This window comes from Uloborus diversus, chromosome 1 (genome assembly GCF_026930045.1).
Source record: "Uloborus diversus isolate 005 chromosome 1, Udiv.v.3.1, whole genome shotgun sequence".
Taxonomy (NCBI): domain Eukaryota; kingdom Metazoa; phylum Arthropoda; class Arachnida; order Araneae; family Uloboridae; genus Uloborus; species Uloborus diversus.
This window is the reverse complement of record NC_072731.1, coordinates 101095319-101114585: the sequence shown is the minus strand read 5'-3', so window position 1 is coordinate 101114585 and position 19267 is coordinate 101095319. Positions and strand designations below refer to the sequence as shown.

General features: G+C 33.4%; 1 protein-coding gene across 1 annotated transcript in view; it reads left to right on the top strand.

Moving 5' to 3' along the window:
- The window catches only part of LOC129216141 (lysosomal protective protein-like), a 51587-nt gene that overhangs the window by 24529 nt on the left and 7791 nt on the right, over positions 1 to 19267 (top strand). The window contains exons 6-8 of the mRNA XM_054850339.1: positions 7730 to 7873; positions 17643 to 17767; positions 18642 to 18807. Of these exons, the coding sequence (XP_054706314.1) occupies positions 7730 to 7873; positions 17643 to 17767; positions 18642 to 18807 (435 nt within the window). The remainder of the gene's footprint in view (positions 1 to 7729; positions 7874 to 17642; positions 17768 to 18641; positions 18808 to 19267) is intronic.

Here is a 19267-nt window from a genome sequence, read left to right as displayed (position 1 = left end):
ACACAGTTCTTGATAAAAACACAGGAAATTGAAATTTATTTACACTTTGTACAATAAAGATCTTCAACAACTGCTAAATTATTCATCAGTAATTAAGCAATTATCACACAACACCGTAAACTCAACGTTTACACACGTATTTACTTCCAAATACGAAAACAACACAGCGAAATGCCTCGCTATAAACAGAGCAAATACACACTCAGCACAAATCTGAATCGAAACTCCACTGTTTATCCATCGCTAACGGCTTTTATACACCGAAAAGAATTTTCCACAACATTCTTACCTCTTTGCGAAATGCGTAGACCGTTATCAAAGTTTATCAACGAACAAAAAGGAAATAGAGGGGTCGTATACTTTAGCCATATGAAAAAGGGGTTGTATATTCATTACGGGAAACTATTTACAGGTTACGTTACTGCAATAATTACTATTTACAGGATTTGTAACAATACTAAAACTAAATGTAGGATGTCCAGTTCTATAAAAGATAGCATTCAGGAATACATTGGGCTAAATGCGCCACATGTGAAAAATGAATGCAGATTTCTGGAACTGAGACCTAAATCTATACACTGGGGGTCTCGTCTTGGTTATTAGAAGCAAAATTCTATGAATAATAACCCTCCACCGTACCGCCAACAAAAATCAAGTCTTACCTATGTGTTCAGTGCAAACTCAAATCCGTGATCGTCATGTCAATATTCGTGCCGGTCGATAAAAGTAAAACAAAACCATTCAAAATAAATAAAAAATAAGTAAGAAAGATAATTCGTTAAAAGCAGGTTCATAAATCATGCAGAGTCAACCTAAAAACAAATTTCAAAAGACATCATCAACTGAAGTCCACATGTGTGGTTATTTATTTATTTATTACTTATTTATTTACTTACTATTTATTTTTTTTATAGATTTTGAATGGTTTTGTTTTTCTTTAATCAACTTGCACGAATACTGACATAATGATCAAGGATTTGAGTTTGTACCGGACATCAAAATTTAAATTAAAAAAAAAAGTCTAGTATTGGTCACATTGTTGGGATTAGGATCACTTTAATTGTAACTCTTTTCAGGTTATCCAAAAATGCCCCAATTCATCAGATCTTGACTTTTGGGAATCTTTCCATATTTTGAGGAACAGTTCTAACTTAATTAATGATCTTAAAACAGTTCCGTATTTTTCCAATGTCTGGCTTCCATATCTTTAACGCTGTTCTTCTGCATTCATTTTTTCTATTTTGCATACTTCTTTATTTTTATTCTTCGATTCATTTTTATTTATCTTGCTTTGTTTATTTTTAACTTTATTGTCATCCGTTGACATTTCCCCCCTTTTCTTCTATTTAACTTTTTTTTTTCCTCTTCTGAAATTTTTTTTTTTTGTTTATTTCATTTCCTGATGTTTTTTCTTCCATTCAGCTTTTCCTTTCTTGTGGTTCACAGTTATTGACATTTCCTTTTTGTTTCAGCTTTGGCTTAATCTTTGTCCAATTGAATTCTTTCTTTCGGCTTCACTGTGCCTGTGAGAGATCTCCTGCCCCTTGTTTGCATTCCTATTGGTTATTTATTGGTTTATAATTTTTTCATTGGTTGATCTGCTATTTTTTTTATCTTTTAAGCTGTTTGATTACCTGCTCTTGGCTTTTGTTGGATGTCTTTTCATCCATAAGCTCATTACTTTTGCATTGAAAAAGGCGTTGCTTGTAACACTAAAACAGGTGTCTGCTGTAATTTGCAATTTGTGCTTTTTGACTTTGTTATTTCTAACTTTACTTTTCAGCACAAATGTATTTATATATCTTACACAGGTAAGACTTCTGATTTTTACTGTCCGTACGGCGGAGGGTTGTTATTATAAACTTTGGCTTCTAATAACAGAGACCCCCCCCCCACCCCCAGTGTATAGATTTAGGTCTCAGTTCCAGAAATCTGCATTCATTTTTCACATGTGGTGTGTTTAGCCCAATGTATTCCTGAAGCTAGCTTTTTCGAAACTGGAAATTCTACATTTAGTTTTAGTATAATTTTTTGGTCTTTTGACCATAGGATGAAGCTTCCACTGCTGAGGAGTTCTGGCTTCATCTATGTCATTTATCTGTTTTGTAACTTTAAGTTACAAAGTTAAACTTTGTCTGCTTATTGTTTATTGATGTTTATATTTATCTGGCTTATTTGTTTGACTGCTTTGCACATCTTTGGGCTTGTAATTTATTCTATTCTATTTTTTTCCTCAATATTATGTTTTTAATATATATATATATATTTATTATATATATATATATATATATATATATATATATATATATATATATATATATATATATATATATATATATACTTGTAATCTGACCAATCAACAAAATAGCTGGCCGTTTTGACCTTTTTTTGTTGAGTTTAGAAACAGCTTCAAGTAGGCAATTATGTTGGGTATTAATGCAGGGCCGAATTTAGCTTCATGCTGCCCCTAGGCAAATTTGAAATGATTTAAATCTTCCACCCCCTCCATTTGAGTAATTTTAATTTATCCAAGATCAATTTAAATGCTGAAAAGCATTTATTTTCAGGAGGCTTTCATTTTTATGAACCCATCTTAATCAAGAAAATTTAAGACTCACGAAATATATTCAAACACATTATAATCAAATTTTGATTCTGTTGATAGTAAATTCACAAAATATTCAAAATGCGAAATCACCAATAGCTTTATTTTCATGAAAACATATGTACTCTTTATACTTCTTATAGTCATGTAGTATGCACCCCATGTTTTTCCTTTTAAATATTGCAAGTATTTCCATTGCTATTAAAATTTGCAATCAGGAACTTTTTAGGCAATCTGTAAGGCATGTTGAATCTCCATGGAGCTTTAAATCAACACAAAATTAACACAAGACTTAGAGAGTTTTTTTTCATTCTTTTTAGTTCAATTCAAAAGCGTGATGAATTCAAAAACTATATTACAATTTTATTCTGCCTTTTAGTACTTGCGTGTCTGAAATTTTGCATTCAATTTTAAACACTTTCATAAAACAGTGCGGATGGCATTTAAATTGGCAAAAGCAGAATTTAGTTCATTTTTTCGTTAACAAAGTTACTAAACAAAATTAACTGAGCAATAAAAAACACCGTAATTTCAAAATAATTCGGTTTACTTCCTCTTTTTTTCAATATTCAAATACATACATTAAAATTATCAAATTGTGGCATTGTAAAGCGTCATTTATAGTAAATAAACAATGCATATTAAAAATTAAAAAAATATTTTGATTCATTCTACAAATAAATGATTTCTACAAATAAATGGACAAAACAGTATTTAAGCTTTGGAGTAGGTTTCAGCTTACTTACTGAACGGAAGTAATAATCCCAAGTTCAATTCTTAAAACATTCTTTTTCAATTCTTAAAACATTCAAGTAATGTTTTATGATGAACACTCCTAAGGGTAAAAGAGGAATTAAATGCTCATTTTGAATGCAGAAGGAGATAATGGTCACTCAGCCCTTCCAGTGCTACAAAAGTCAGAAAATTTTCTTCAATATGTTTAATTTGTCTCTTTAAACAGAAAGGGTACCTTCATATGTCTGAGTTAGAACATGTATATGGATTTGCAGATACCTGTCATGAAACAGACTTAACTGAAAAGAATTGCCTTGATACTACATTCATTCCCCCCCCCCCTCCTAACTTATCTACTTGAGTTATTGAATCTTTGCCAATTTCCTCTGTAACTGTTAACTTTAACATGAAATGAATGTATAAACATGTAAGGTCAAAAGAGTACCATCATTGCGTCACATAGGTTCATTTTTCCCTTAATGGAATTGTAGTTTGTTCTTTTTTACTCTAGAATTGCTTAACATGATTGGAAAAAAATGTATATACAGTCAAACCCCGCTATAGTGAACCCGATATAGCAGTGGCGCAGCCAGAAAATTTTCTGGGAGGGGTTTTCAAAATCAAAAATTGTTGCTTTCTTTCCCATTCATTTACAATGCATAATCAAGGGCGCCCATATAGGGGGTAGGGGGGCTCAAGCCCCCCTTAGAAATGAGAACTTCCTTGCTTTTAATACTTTTTTCTTTGCAAAAATGTATAAAAATTTCTTTTCCAGCCATTAATGACTAATATGAGCCAATAATGAATAAATTATAAAAAAAATGTCAAGTTTTAACATCTTTAATCTGTACTAAAATCGGTTTCCACAGGGAAAATATTCTGCTAAACCAATGGGAAAATTTTTGAGCCCCCCCCCCCCCCTTAAAAGTTTGCATATGGGTGCCCTTGTGCGTAATTATTCAATATCAAAGAATTTCTACAGATTAGTAATTATTCATTCTAAGTAACTTCTTAAAAACAATTAATAATTCGTATTGATGTCACTATGAAACGAAGAAAGTGGGAAAAACACAGAATATTTATTATTAGTTTTACTTTAATCTTATATTCATTTTTTGCGTGTTTTTCCTGAGATCACCTAAAAGCTCCTCCTAAAATACATTCATGTATTTTTGAATGTCAAATGCTAGCTAATAACGGTTTCGATCTTTCGATGAGAATTGGTTAAGAGCCTCAGAAAATCGGGTGCGGTAGGCTTCCTCTCACTAAATGTCCCTAAAAAGGAGTTGTGCAGAGATGGAAGTGCTGAGGGACCATGATACTCTGTAGAGCTTTATTGACACCATTTTAGCTATCTTATACCAGGGGGGACGTGGGGGTGCTTATCATGAAATACAACTTTTATATTTAAGAACTGAAAAGTAATTTCTGACTGCTTCCCGATTATTAAAAACAGTAAAATATTTTGTTGAAACCTATTCCGCTTGGAAAAGCTCAAATACTCTGCTTTTTCCCTTGATCTTAATGGAGGAAATGAATGTACTTTTCCCCAAATGTAGTTTTAACCCCAAAACCCCTCCCGTGGCTGCACCACTGCGATATAGCGATTCTCCGGTTGTAGCGCACCTTTTGAATGGTCCAAACTGAAGTCCTATTTCATTAATGGAATATCAAACACTTCTCAAATGCTAGAAAATCGGCTATAGCGATCCAAAATTTTCAAAAATTTCATGGTCTGGTAAAAAAAGTAACAAAGATATTTTATCATTCGTTAACTTACCTGACTTACAAAATGGGTTCACTTCAAACAAATTTTATTGGTCAGAATTTTTGACTTTGAACATGTGCGAAGAAGCTTTCTGGTTTCATGAGCTTCAGTATTTTCTGATCGATCCAAAACCTCTTCACAAGAACAACTTCACTGTGAATTCCATTTTTTAACCGACTTCAAAAAGGAGGCGGTTATCAATTCATACCGTATGTATGTTTTTTTTTTGTTTGTCCACTCATAGGGTCTCACCTAGTGAACCGATTTTGATGATTCTTTTTTTAATGGATAGGGGATGGCTCAACTTAGGTCCCATTACTTTGTTTGACCATATTTGTTTTTTAGAAAAAAAGTTATGGGCAAAAAACAGTAAATTTTATGCAATTTCCCTATTAAATGATTTTGTAGCGAAGTTCGCACTTTTCATCCGTGGATAACGGTGGCTCAGTGGTAGAATTCTCGCCTCCCACACGAGCGACCCGGGTTCAAATCCCGACTAGGACAAAGTGGATTTTACTAAAATTTTGTTTCTACTGTATCCCGTATTTTCTCGAATCTTCTATTAATTTCTGTATCTTTCCAAGTCTGGAAAGTTCCAGCACTTTCTCAAGTTGTATATCAGGAGATGTAACGTTCATTCGTGGTTCTGAATAAAGATCTCGAGTTGAGACTAACGAGTATTCGCTTCATTTGGCTTTCACATTGTCTTCGCTATCTTCATCTACGCGACAATAGGAAACTCATTGTTATAAAAGTTTGGTGCCATCTAACATTAATAGTAATTGTAATGATAATTTTGAATGAAGGCTTCTCTGAAGCAAGCATCAAATTTCTTCAAAGGATATTTCGATAATGGGGAATCTGGCGCTGTCGTCTCATTTTTGGCGTAAATAATTTTATTTTAGTAACCCTATGTGAATTATCAAAATCTTCCTTTCTTCAGTGCTATTGCTCCATAGTAGGGGTAAACCTAACCTGGAAGCGAGGTGATGCAGTGATTAGGATCTGCTTAGCCTTCACAATGCTACCATTAGGTTTGACTCAACTACTCTAGTATTTTTATCGTTATCATCTATGCCGATAACAGATGATCGGGACTGAGTAAGAAAATACAGGATTGCATCATGAACAACTTAGATGCTTTGGAACATAAATTAGTTAGGAAAAACGTAATACTTAAATGGTTATAATTAAATTAAATACGCATGATTTCCAGAGAGGAACAAAGATAAGTTTTTAGTGCCAATCGCTTAAAGTTTAACGCGTGTCAATAGTTTTTTTTTTTTAGTATGGAGCATTTTTAAGAAAAAAATAAGGCGAAGTTTCGTGATGGTAACTTCTTATTATTTCTGAAATACCTACATTTACACTAAAAAGAATGAAATAAAAAAATTTTGAAAAAAAAATAGAACCGACTTCAAAATTGCTCTAAAAAGTGAAAAAAAATTTTATTCTTTAAACACCATCGATAATGCTTTTAAACATAATTTTTGAAGTTGGCGCAAAAACGATAGATGAAATCATTCACAGCCATAACTCAAACACAACTATAAATTTAACCAGGACCAGTTTCTTCACTATCACATACATTATGCATTGATGACAACATATTTGAATAGCGGTATAAATGTTTCGTTCGTAACTTTGGATGCTTTTCTGAAAAAAAATATGAACGAAGCATGGTTACACTAGATTTTACGTTTTGTTTTTGCGCCAACTTCAAAAATTATGTTTAAAAGCATTATCGATGGTGTTTAAAGAATAAAATTATTTTTCACTTTTTAGAGCAATTTTGAAGTCGGTTCTATTTTGTTTTTCAAAATTTTTTTATTGATATTGATGAAGGAACAGAAGATCCTGAACCTTCAATTTCAGCTCCAAATGCAGCTGTCATTTTTTTTTTCTAATTTTATTTTTGCAACTATTTTTAGATCTACATGTTGTGGACTTGTTTTCAGTAGCTGAATAACAAATTGGCGAAATACATTTAAAATCAAAATGCTTGCAATCGAAAATAACATTTTTCTTCTATGTTATAGAATTCTTTTTCCAAAAAGGTAAATTTTTAGTTAGCTTATTATTGAGCACAGTATAATTAATTATTTTCACTTTATAGTATATTTTAAGTAGTAATAGATACATCATGTAATTAGAATGTCCATTATGCAAGTAATTGAGTGAATTCAGACTTTTGAAAAAGCGGATGTAGTGAACTATCGGCTATAGCGAACTTCCAAATCGGTCAGTTGATGGTTTGTTATAACGGGGCTTGAGTGTATTAATACTTACAACAGTTCTTTACCTCAGGGCCATACTAAGGTAAGTTCAAACATGTTGATTTTCAGATTATTAACTGTTGCTTTTCACTGTCTGCAGAATCTTATTCTGTTTTAAGCCATAACGGCGTAAATCTATAATAAATGTTCCTTTATAATTATTTACCTGTGTCATATGAGTGCAAGCCCCAACTTTTATATGCACCAGAAAAAACGTTTTTACATTGTCCTGTAAAGTAGTGATAATGAGACTTACATAAGTCTAATTTTGAGGTATGCATTTGTCAAAACACACCTTATCTTTAATAAACAATAGCATTGTGATATTGTTATTTTTCCCAATAGGTTTCAGAAGTAACTGACATTGTTGATGGCTCAGGCTTAAATATTTACAATTTGTATTCTGATTGTGCTCAATCATCTGAAAAAGTTTCCAGATACTCTACCGACAAAAGAAACTTACTTCGCATGTTACCTAAATCTGAAAATGTATGTTGCGTTTTATTTGTTTCTTTTCTTTTATAATGTATAAACAAAAGTTTGAAAATTAATACCTTAAAAAATGTAAATAAACTATTAAAAATGTAAGTAACAGGGTGGTTCAAAAAAAAAAAAACTTTTTTCGGCTCGAGTCCAGGACACCCCTCATTTTTTTAGACTTACTAATAGTATTATGCTGTAAAAGTTTTAGCTTCTTATGCAAATTTTAAGAAGGTGCTCCATGACCCCTCAATTTAACATTAGCCGTACCATAAAAAATGTCATACATTTAGAAAAATTTAATTTTCCAGCTGTTTTTGAGCAATCACGATTGCTTATTGTTCTCACTTGACAGTCCTTGATGTTCCGGTTCCTTTTTCAGCTTGGACCAGGCCTGCAGCACCACCGTCCACCGGCGGCGGCGCGGCTGGTCCTGAGCACATGCTCATACACAGTCGCCTACGCGCGCACGCCTTTACACACATATACACGCCTATGTGCACACACGTAAGCCTACACACACACGCACACAACTATATACACGTAAGCACCCAGGAGGAGGGACATGCTTGGGCGGGGAAGCCATTTCTAGAAACAATAACTCTAACCAGTAGAGTCTTGTCACAACTCGTGATTGCGAAAAACATAATTTGAATTCAAAGTTTCGGAATTCAAATTAGAGTTAATTTTTTTTTTGTAAATAATTATTTTATTTTCAATGTATTATGCGTATTACTAGTGTACGTTATAATAGGTAGCATTGTTTTTTCAGCTCAATGTATTTTTTTAACCTGCCCTCCCCATACTAATGAAGATTGGGGGAGGGGGTTGAGCACCCTTTTTCAGTTGAAATAGAAAGTATAAAATTCTTCCAGTATATTACTATTCACAAGTCTAAAAAAATTGAGAGGTGTCCTGTTATCTAGGAGAAACTTTTTTTTACATGTATTTTTGAACCACCCTAGTAAGTTAATAACTTGAATGAGTTTTTAAAAAATGCAATTATATGAACCTGATTTTCTCAAGAACTCAAAAACGATTTATATCCTGTCCGAGAAATTTCTTATTAACTTTATTTATTTTATGTCATGTGTAGAGCAGACATCTCAAACTTATTGCTTGTGAATAAGCTTATACTTTTTTTCTGATCTTATGGGGGTTAAGCAGATAATTATTTTCACACAGATTAAGAACAAAAGACACTTGTGATGAAGTTCAAAGCATGTGAAAATCGGTGAATTTGACTCACTTCCCATTTTTAAGCAATTTTAAAGTGACTGAAAAACTTTTAAATGAAAGGAAAAGTTGAGAGGATTGGGACAAATTTCACAACTTACTTTTTACTTAACTAGATTAGACTGCTGAAGGTAGTGTTTATGAAAATCTAAATAGATTTTATTGGACATTTAGAAATAAAAACTTTTTGTCCCTCACATCTTTTAGACAAGTAAGTGTGTTGTCATAAGATTGTAGGGAGCAGGGGCGGACTGGTCAGGTCGGCTAGTCGGGGATCCCCGACTGGGCCAACCGCCTAGTGGGCCACTTCAAGCAATTTTTTTTTTAACTTAATACATTTAAATTCAAGCCTAACATTTTTCAAAGTGTTAAAATGATTTAAAAAAAGCATGTAATTTGCTTACTCGATGTGAAAAAAGCGTTTGGAAACAGGTTTACTTTTTTTCCATCCTAAGCAGGGAAAAAGTAAAGAACCGAAGTCCACACGTGCGAATGCTTTCCTCTCTTATCAACTTTCTGTCTAGTTTTTAGAGATCTGGGGCCCATGGCTCCTACATTGAGGAAACGGGAAGGGGCCAGAGAAATTGGGGTCGGACGCAAAGGGTACAGGACGAAAAAAGAGCGTTAAAAAAATTATATTTGTACGTCTATTAACAGAAATTTAATGGGCCTGCACTATCAGACAAAGCGGCTCCGGCCCTGCTATAAATTATACATGAGCAAGGACGTGAACAAAGGGGGGAGGGAGAGGAGGGACACTTGTTGGCCCGGTTCCGAGCCTGAAGGGGGCCCGAGATTTTCAAATGAGGGATGAAATATATGTAGGGACGTAGGGGTAAATAATATGGAGTGGCCCCCCCTGTAAAAGTCATTCGTGACGGGCACAAAAATTTCTATGCACGCCCCTGTACATGAAATCCTTTGAATATCAAAAAACTGCCTGAAATGAGCAAAGCTTCTCTCCCTACTCTCTATCAATTTTCGTTAAACAAGCCAACTTCATAAGGGGCGTAATGTACTGAAATCCCCAATTAGAGACCCCAGCTGAAGAAGTGTTGAAATGTTACATGAACTGGCTTTGTCCCTCCAATTTTTTAAGTTCAAAATTAACGATAGATCAAAAAATCATATAATTGATTGATTCACATGTTTATTGAACAAAAAATTGATTTAATAAGAGTGGATTTTATGTTTTTCTCAAAGTTATCTATACTACTATTAGAAAGATGAAAGATTGTTTATATATATATATATATATATATGTATATATATATATATATATATATATATTTATATATATATTTATATATATTCACACAAACAGTCAAAATACAAATGAAAAACCAAATGAAAAAAGCGAGAACATCAAAATGGAAAATGGAAAAGGTGAACCCAGGACCAACAGTTTCTCAAGGGGGGGATTGGTCCTAAAGTTCACAAGGCCCTTTCTGTCTAGCAAGAGGGAAGGTCCCAATAGCTTGCTACCCTCCCCGAGAGCCTTAGAAGAGAAAGGAATCAGATAACATACCTTAAGATAAAAGAGCAGAAGAAAGTTCCGGAGTGCATCCAAACAGAATGAGCACATTGAAATCAAAATTGACCTGCACGTGCCAGGCAAAGATGCAGTTAGGACACGGCAGCAGCGGGACATGGAGTTGAAAACCGTGGAGTTGAAAAAACCTGGAGTATAGTAAAGCCGAGGAGAGAAAAAACAAAAATTGGATCGGAAATTACATCAGAAATATTCAGGATAGCTCCTGGCAGACCTTCATAGCTTAGGTGACCTTACTGCAATAATACAATTGCGCTATACTTCACTCTGCTAGGCAATTCCCTACTTTTCTAATGTAGCTTAAATAAAAAGATTGAGGGACTTTATTATAGTCTAAAATGCTTTTCATTAAATTAAGATTTTTAGAAACAAAATCATTTCTGTTGCAGATAGTTTTAATTCTGTTAATTTCATTAATCAAGGTATTACGAAAAACTTTAATAGAAATATTTGAATCCCATGAAATCAAACGATTAACATGAAATTGAAAGACATTCGTTTATCAAAAAGATCAATATGCACAGAATTATCCGAAAGAGAAATATTTAGATCCAGGAAATCAGATTGATTGATATTATTATTGGTGTGGATAAGTTCTAATTCGGGAGGATAAATACTTTTGGAATCATTAAAAAAGTTGTGATAATTGAAAATAATGAAGTCATTGACGTATCTGAAAGCCCTAGGAATGGATAAGGTGAAGTTTTTTTCAAAGTGGTGTAAGTACGGGTTGGCTAATACTGAAGAGAACTTAGATCCCTGAGGAATACCGTTGACTTGCAGAAAGCAATGTTCAGCGTGTTGCTGGAGTCATAAAAGTATGACAATCAGTACAAAAGTACCGTACATAACAACATTTGATCCCCGCTCAAATCATCTGAGTCTTGGCGCCACTGGCAAGAAGACGTTGAGGATTATCAAACTAATCAGTAAACTATTAAAGGAAAAGATGGTCGAATTTGTAGAAGACATATCTTATCTCCGTCCAGATAAATCACAACAGGATGTACACCAAAGATCAGTGGATGATTGTTATCCTTGGCTGAAAGAACAAATCATGCAGTATATGAAGGTCATTAAAGGTACGCGTGGAAAAATAGTTAATGAAACCAATGCTCAGCTAGAAAGCGAAATTATCGTTTAAATGTTTTCGTTCAAAAGATCGAACCGCTAATCGATCGGAGTTTGTTTCGCTCGTTATTCAACTGGGTTACGGTTATGTAGTCGTTTGGCGATAAACAATAGGGTTGTAGGATTATTATATTCAAAGCTACTGTTAACATACTTCAATGTATTTTTTGTTTATTTGGCTAAAAATTTTAAATTGCAAAGAATTGTTTATAAGTTTTTCTTTAAAGGGTGTTTTAGCATTTTAGTCGAAGAAAATGATTATTTTACACCAAGGGTTGGGTTTTCGTTTATTCAAGGGATATTGTTTCTTTTTCCAGTTTTCTAAACGATAGATTTTCGATAGTTAAATGGTGGATTTTCGTACTTTATCTAAATTTGCGTTTTCAAAACTGCAATATCAAAAAATTTCTAGGCGCAGCCTCCGAATCCTGATCTATCTCCTAACGTCCTTCAGGATAGCCTGAGATGCGTTTTTTGCCTTTCAGTTACGAATATTTTAAGGAACGTGTTGGTGTCCCCAAACCCCTAGCTCATCAATGTTACTACTCAAAATGACCTGAAATTGCATCTTTAAGATTTTAATTTCAAAAAACTTCGTGGGATTTCCGCAAATCTTCCCTTTTCCTCTCAGTTAGCGTCTCCAAGCTAGCACAAAAGTTACATTTCCAATTTTAAAAAGTTCATTGGAGAGGGCCTGAAAGCCCCAATTTCGAGCATTTTTGAAAGCCTCACCCCAAATTTGAAAAATTTTCTGAAGCGAGAATCTTGAGCCTTGTGTTTACTTTTGGGGCAGCAAGACTTCCCCCAAATCTGCAGTTCTGTTTTTCAAGCTTTAATGTAGAAAAATTTAAAGAAAGATCCCAAGAATTTTTCCTAATTCATTAATGTTACCAAAGGTTGACTGAAATTGCATTTTTGAAGAACTAAACTATGAAAATTTTGCAGAGAGAGTCCTCGTGACATCACCATTTCCTTAAATTCATTGCCCACTGATAGCTTACAATTTTGTCCCCCCCCCCCTCTTTCCTTTGTTGTAAGTATAGAAGTCCATCTTTCCTTCAAATTTATAAATAGCATTTAAAACAATCTCAGTATTTTTCTTATCTTACACTTTATAAATTCAACCTTTTTTTTTTTTTTTTTTTGAAATTAAAACTTGGAATGGCCAAAGTTAGCCATTCTACCCCTGGTAGGGAGTAAATAGCAGGAAAAAAACCGTCTAGAATGTTACAAAATTTTATGTAAAATATTAAGTGCACTTTTATATTTTCTCCTGAAATGCAATGAATGTAGTTTAATTATGGTAATGTTAATTGGATAGTAGACCCTCATTAATCTTTTAAGCACTGTTGTTTGCGGAGATCTTGTGGGAAACTCTTTTTGCTTGAAAATTTCTTGTAAAGAGGAACTTTTCTTTTGAGAGGAATGATTATTGCCATTGTTTAGAAGAACTTAAAATAAATAAAAATAATGATAGTTATCTTCATAAAATGTAAAGAAAAAAATACTGCTCTAACTGCCTTCAACAATTTTGGTATAGATTTTGGAAATTTACTTCCGATCTTTCATTTTATCTAACTACTAAAAATGCAAGGTTGGTATAAAAACCAGTGTTTTGGGGGGGGATGGTTTTTTGACCCCCCCCCAAAAAACCGTTTTCTAAAACCAGGTTTTTGGTTTAAACCTTTTTTTTTTGAGTTTTTTAACTACAGTGAAACCCCTCTATTATGGACACTAACGGGACAAACTTTTTTGTCCGTAAGAGAGGGGTGTCCGCTTTACAGAGGTTTTTTTAATTTAATTAACTTTAGTTATTTGTTTATGTTTTTTGAAATCTTAAATGAAATATGTGTGAATTCTACTCTTTCATATGCATAGATTTTTTTCAATTTACTAGTTTTTACCAACATATACATAATAAACAATTATTTTATCAGGTTAAATTCAAATATTACAGTTTTGCTCACTCAAAGAGATTTAAATAACAGGTTCGCATAAAAATTACATACCTAATTTGTACTTTTAAAAAATTGTTCGATTGATGTCTGTTGATATGTTTTGATCGATGAAAGTCTTTCATTTTCGAAATGTATCTTAAGTTCTTGTACCAAGTCTAGTCCTTTAGGATCGTTGTGTTTAATTGAAAATTCCCTGAGTCCATCTAATACGCTTAAAGCTTCGTTAACATTTTTAATTGTTTTAACGTCTTCTTTTACGGACAGTTCATCTTCATCGTCATCCTCAACTGTATGATCTTCGTTAATTTCGCGCACTATGCTTGCAATTTCTGTTTCGCTTTCTTCAGTGAAAACTTGGTCGTCGATGGGAGCATAGTCTTCAGCGGTCACATTTGTGAACCCTGCTTGTTGCATTAACGACTGCAAATCGAATCCATCATTGTCACAATCAACTTCGTTGTCAATTTCCTCTGTGGCAGATCCTTTTTTGAATCCAACGCGATTAAAGCAACTTACTATTGTTTCTTTTTTAACTTCCTTCCATGCGTGCTTAACCCAGCTGATTGCATCTAACACATCAATTGTTTTGGAAAGTTTGCTACTTGTTTTAGTTTCTTCCATTTTATTGATTAAATGCTTCATAACTAGTTATCTGTATTGAATTTTAAATGCTTGAATTATCCCAGCATCCATAGGTTGGCATTTCGATGTTGTGTTTGCTGGCAAGAAGACTATTTCTATATTTTTCAAGTGAAAGTCTTTGGGATGGGAGGGTGCGTTGTCCATAAAAATAACAATATGCCTTTTTTCTCTCCCCAACTTCTTATCAAAAGTTACAAGCCAATCAGATATGACACTGGTTGTCATCCACGCTCTTCTATTTGAATACCAGTCTACAGGTAATTTTTTTATATCCAGTCCTTTAAAACACCGAGATCTGGCTGCTTTTCCGATGACAACTGGTTTTAATTTTGTACCATCCATGCTGGCACCCAACAAAACTGTTAAGCGTTCTTTGGAGATTTTGCCTCCAGAGCAGTTTTCTTTCCGTAAAGTTAAGGTTTTATCTGGCAGAGCTCTATAAAACAAACCGGTCTCATCAATGTTATAAATGTCACATGGCTCGTAATTTTCAATCAAACTAGGCACTTTCTCAAACCATTTCTCGCAAACGTCAGCATCCACATCCATGGATTCACCACATATTTTTTTAAAAACAATATCATGTCTCGTTCGAAAACGATCTAACCATCCATTGGAAGCTTTGAAATTTTCTATACCCATTTCAGTAGCTGCTTCTTTCGCCTTTTCTTGTAAAATAGGGCCAGAAATCGGAATATTTTTGCTTCTTGCGGACACAAACCATTTAAACACAATTTCATCCACTGCAAGGGCATTACTTTTAGGAAAATCTTTTTTATTCTCTTGGTTTCCATTTATGAACCATTCTTTCTTAAACTTCTCTTTTCCTTTTAAAATACAGCAAATTTGTGTGCGTCCCACACCAAACTTTTCAGCAATGTTCCCTATTCCAATTTTATTTTTTTCTGCGAAATCTATAACTTCAATTTTTTCTTTAAGAGAAAGAGTACGACGCTGACGATGAGTATTCAGAGCCATTTCAATGAGAACGATGAAACAACTGAATGCTTTTACCCTTAAGTTTACTTTATGATATTGCATTGGCTTTACTTTTACTCTCTATAAAATATTTTTGTTAGATGGCGCGTCAACTCGGCTCCACTTAGACACAACACGCCTGCTTGTTAGTCATCTGAAAAGGAACAAGGCAACGGGGGAGGGTGGGGGTATACAGACAGAAACTTGCAGAATAATCATTTTCTCTTTTCTTTTCTTTTCTTTTTGACGATTTGATGATGTTTTTTGGAATGAAAAATGCATTTCGGTGTCAAGCTGAAATTTTTTTGCTACGCAGTAGATGCAAAGTAAAATTGCAAAGAAATATTTTTTTTATCTCCGTATAAGCTGGTCGACTTTGCATTAAATGAAGCCTTTCAATGGAGTAGCTATTTAATTCTCAAGTTTTAAATACTGTCCGCAAAAAAGGATATATCAATGTAAATGACTTCGAAAAGGGTGTCCGTGTCCGTATTTGAAGGTGTCCGTACGAGAGAGGTTCTTTATACATTAGGTTTAATGTCTCTCTGCCGGGGAATTAAAAACTGTCCGCATAAGAGGGGTGTCCGCATTAAAGGGGTGTCCGTTAGGAGGGGTTTCACTGTATTTGTAAGAAAAACAATTTTATTTTAGGAAAATCTTAAAGATTTTATGAATTAATTGTTACGGAATGTTTATTATTCATATTTGTACCTAATTTCTTTGTAATTAACCCATTAAGCGCCAAGTCTCCCATTTTGGGAACCTTCAATTAAGATTTTTTTCTTCATCAAGTAATTAAGATATCATTTTGAATTTTTTTACAATGAATGATAGAGAACCAAACTTTATTGGTATTTTTTTTTCAAAAAGGTTTGGAATGTGAATTCTTTTTTAAAAAAATTTTAAATTTTGCAAAAATTTCTTGTTTTTGCATTACACGAGAAAAAAAAATCCCTAAAAATAATTAATGTGAATGCAGGAAATTAGAAACATGGAATATAAAGCTCAATAGACCTTTTTTCAAATCACAACAAACAAGGGCCAAGGAAAATAATTTAAAGGAGTTTTATGGGACTTCATTTACTGAAGTCCCAAAATGGGAGACTTGGCGTGTTCTGATTAGCAGAGCAAGTCATGCTTAGTAGAAATTGTCTTCACCTATTTTGCATGAATGAACTCTACCCTTTTTTTCCTGTTGAAGCCACAGCCCCCTTTGTATTTTCTCATTGTAAGCACTCTTTTGTTGTTCAAGGTCAAGAGCAAGTGCTTTTATCAAAACAAGTGACATTCTTTTAGAAGAAAGTTCTGGAAAAACATGGGTGCCAATCCTCCCTAAGGAGGATGACGCATCTCTCTGAATTTCTACAGATCACAAAAGAGATTCCTGCAAAAGGAGCGCCATGCTCTCCTCCCCTTGAGGGCTCCCCTTTCGATAAGGGAAATTGAATTTCAACAGAGAAATTTCTTCACTTTTTTTTTTTTTAAATCAAAAATGTCGTTAGAGTTTTTGACTTTGCTACGAGCTTCAAGCAATATTAAAAGAATATATTTAAGCATAAAACAAGAAGATGAGTGCAGTATCAACTTATTTGTGAATTGCCAAATTTTGTTTAGTAGTTGAGAGAAAAAAACTTCAATGAAAATCGCTTAGATCACTGATAATGCGATAACTCTCAATTTATATTTTTACAATTTATTGTAATTTGTAGGATGAAATCGGAGAAATTATGACCGTTGATAATTCCTCAATGTGAAACATGCTGGACATTTATCTCTAGAAACATTATGATGATGCATAAATCATGTCATCAAAACATGCTGTGAAACAACTGAAATGTTGACTAAAAAAACCCTTGTCTATAATGACACAAATGCACCGTCAGGGAGCCCAAAAATATCTTAGTTCCATTTTATATAGTGCTTTGGGTCATTGTCATTTACCATTGCTCAATCTCAGACATTGTTAATAGAAAAACCTACCTCTTGTCTTTTTGTGTATGAAAATCCTAAGGCTTTTTGCTAAAAGGTAGTAAAATGTGTGGGAGAAGTTTCATTTTGTATAAAAATGTATAAGAAGAATGAAACAAGAAAACCCAGACGTTTAGGAGAAACAATGAAATTTTTCAAAAAAAAAACACATTTTTGGTTTAAGTCTCGGTTTAAACCAAACAACCCTGTAAAAATGTTTCAAGTAATGAATAAATGTGTATAGATAATTTGACTAAAATGATCTACAATTGTTAAAACTGCCATAGGTGTTTTTTAATTACTTTTCTTACAGCTACGAAAAGTAAAAGATGACCCACCTTGTATTGATTCTTCTAATTTAAGAAAGTATCTTAATCAGATGTCTGTACGCCAAGCTCTTCACATTCCGTCTAAAGTTCAAGATTGGGAGATTTGCAGGTTTTTATGTCTCTTTTTATTTCTTAATTATGGGCTATCATGTGCATAAGCATTAAGGTCATGCAAAAAACTGCTTACTGATTACTGATAAAAATGTTTTGCATTTTAGAATACCCACATATATCTGCTTATATTGCACACCTAATACTAACACAGCTTCTAGTCAAAAATTGTCGATTTTGAGTTGTGTACATATCCCTGGTGCTTTTTTGTTAGTTCTATTAAAATGCAAGACAACCACAAACAAAAAAATATTTTTTAACCTCATTTTTGAAATGTGTCAGTGTTACTATAAGAATTAAAGCTAAGGCACATTACATTTAAATAAATTTTTCTCGAAAAGTAGTTTTTGCAAATGTGGCTGCATTGTAGCATTTTTTACAATTGTGCCCCCCCCCAATAAGGTCGCACCCCCCTAAATTCTATAAAGACCCCCTAAATCTGGAACCTCCCCAAAAAAGCAAAAAAAAAAAAAAAAATACTCTTTAACCCTCCCCCTCTAAAAATTTTAATGGTGAAGTCTGCACCATGATCCCCTTAAGGTGGGCACTCCTGCTTTTCCAGTTATAAAACCATACATTAATTTATTTTGAAACTATAAGAATGAACTCATAAAATGTTTGAAGTGCTTAGAATCTGCAAAATGTAACTGAAATATTATTTCAAATAAATCAACAGTTACAGTGATTCCATTGTGTCTTGGTTTACAAGAAACAAGATACATTTTGTGTACTCAAGGACAAAGAAAATGATAAGACATTTTAAAATTTATTCTGAAAAATAAGTTTTTAAAAGACTTTATGAGTAATCATTTTGATTTTACTTTTACTGAATGTTTTTATATCATGTAATGAAATGATACCTATTTTTGCAGTACAGATGTTGAAATTGGATACAAACGATTGTATGATACAATGAGACCTCAAGTGTTGGAATTAATCGGGTCTGGTAAACTAAGGGGCCTTATTTACAATGGTGATGTAGATATGGCATGCAACTTTTTAGGCGATGAATGGTTTGCTAACAACCTTGGTTTGAAGGTAAATGATTTTTATTTATTTGTGTTTTGTTTCTTGACAAAATAAAACTACTTTTCATGTTTTTCCCTTTGTTAACACAAGGAATGTTGTATGAAAGTTGTCTCATGGGTAATCTCATGCGAATCATCTCATAACTGTACTACTATTAAATGTTGTAGCGGAAACAGCACTGCAATGAACAGAGTGTTGGGGAAATGGGTGCACCCCAACTTTATTTTCAACATTTAGTTATGATTGAATGTTTGCTGTACAATTACCTCAAAGCAGTTTTCAAAGCAGTTCGTTGGCAAATTTCTGCCCAGGCAGTTTAAACCACCGGTGGAAACCAGTTAAAACTGGCTTGGTAAAAACCACTTTCTGCAACATTTGCGGCAGAAACTGGAAAAAACTCACAAAATGACATAAAATAAATAATTGATGTACAGAAGAAAATGCATGGAAACAATAATCAATTGTTTAC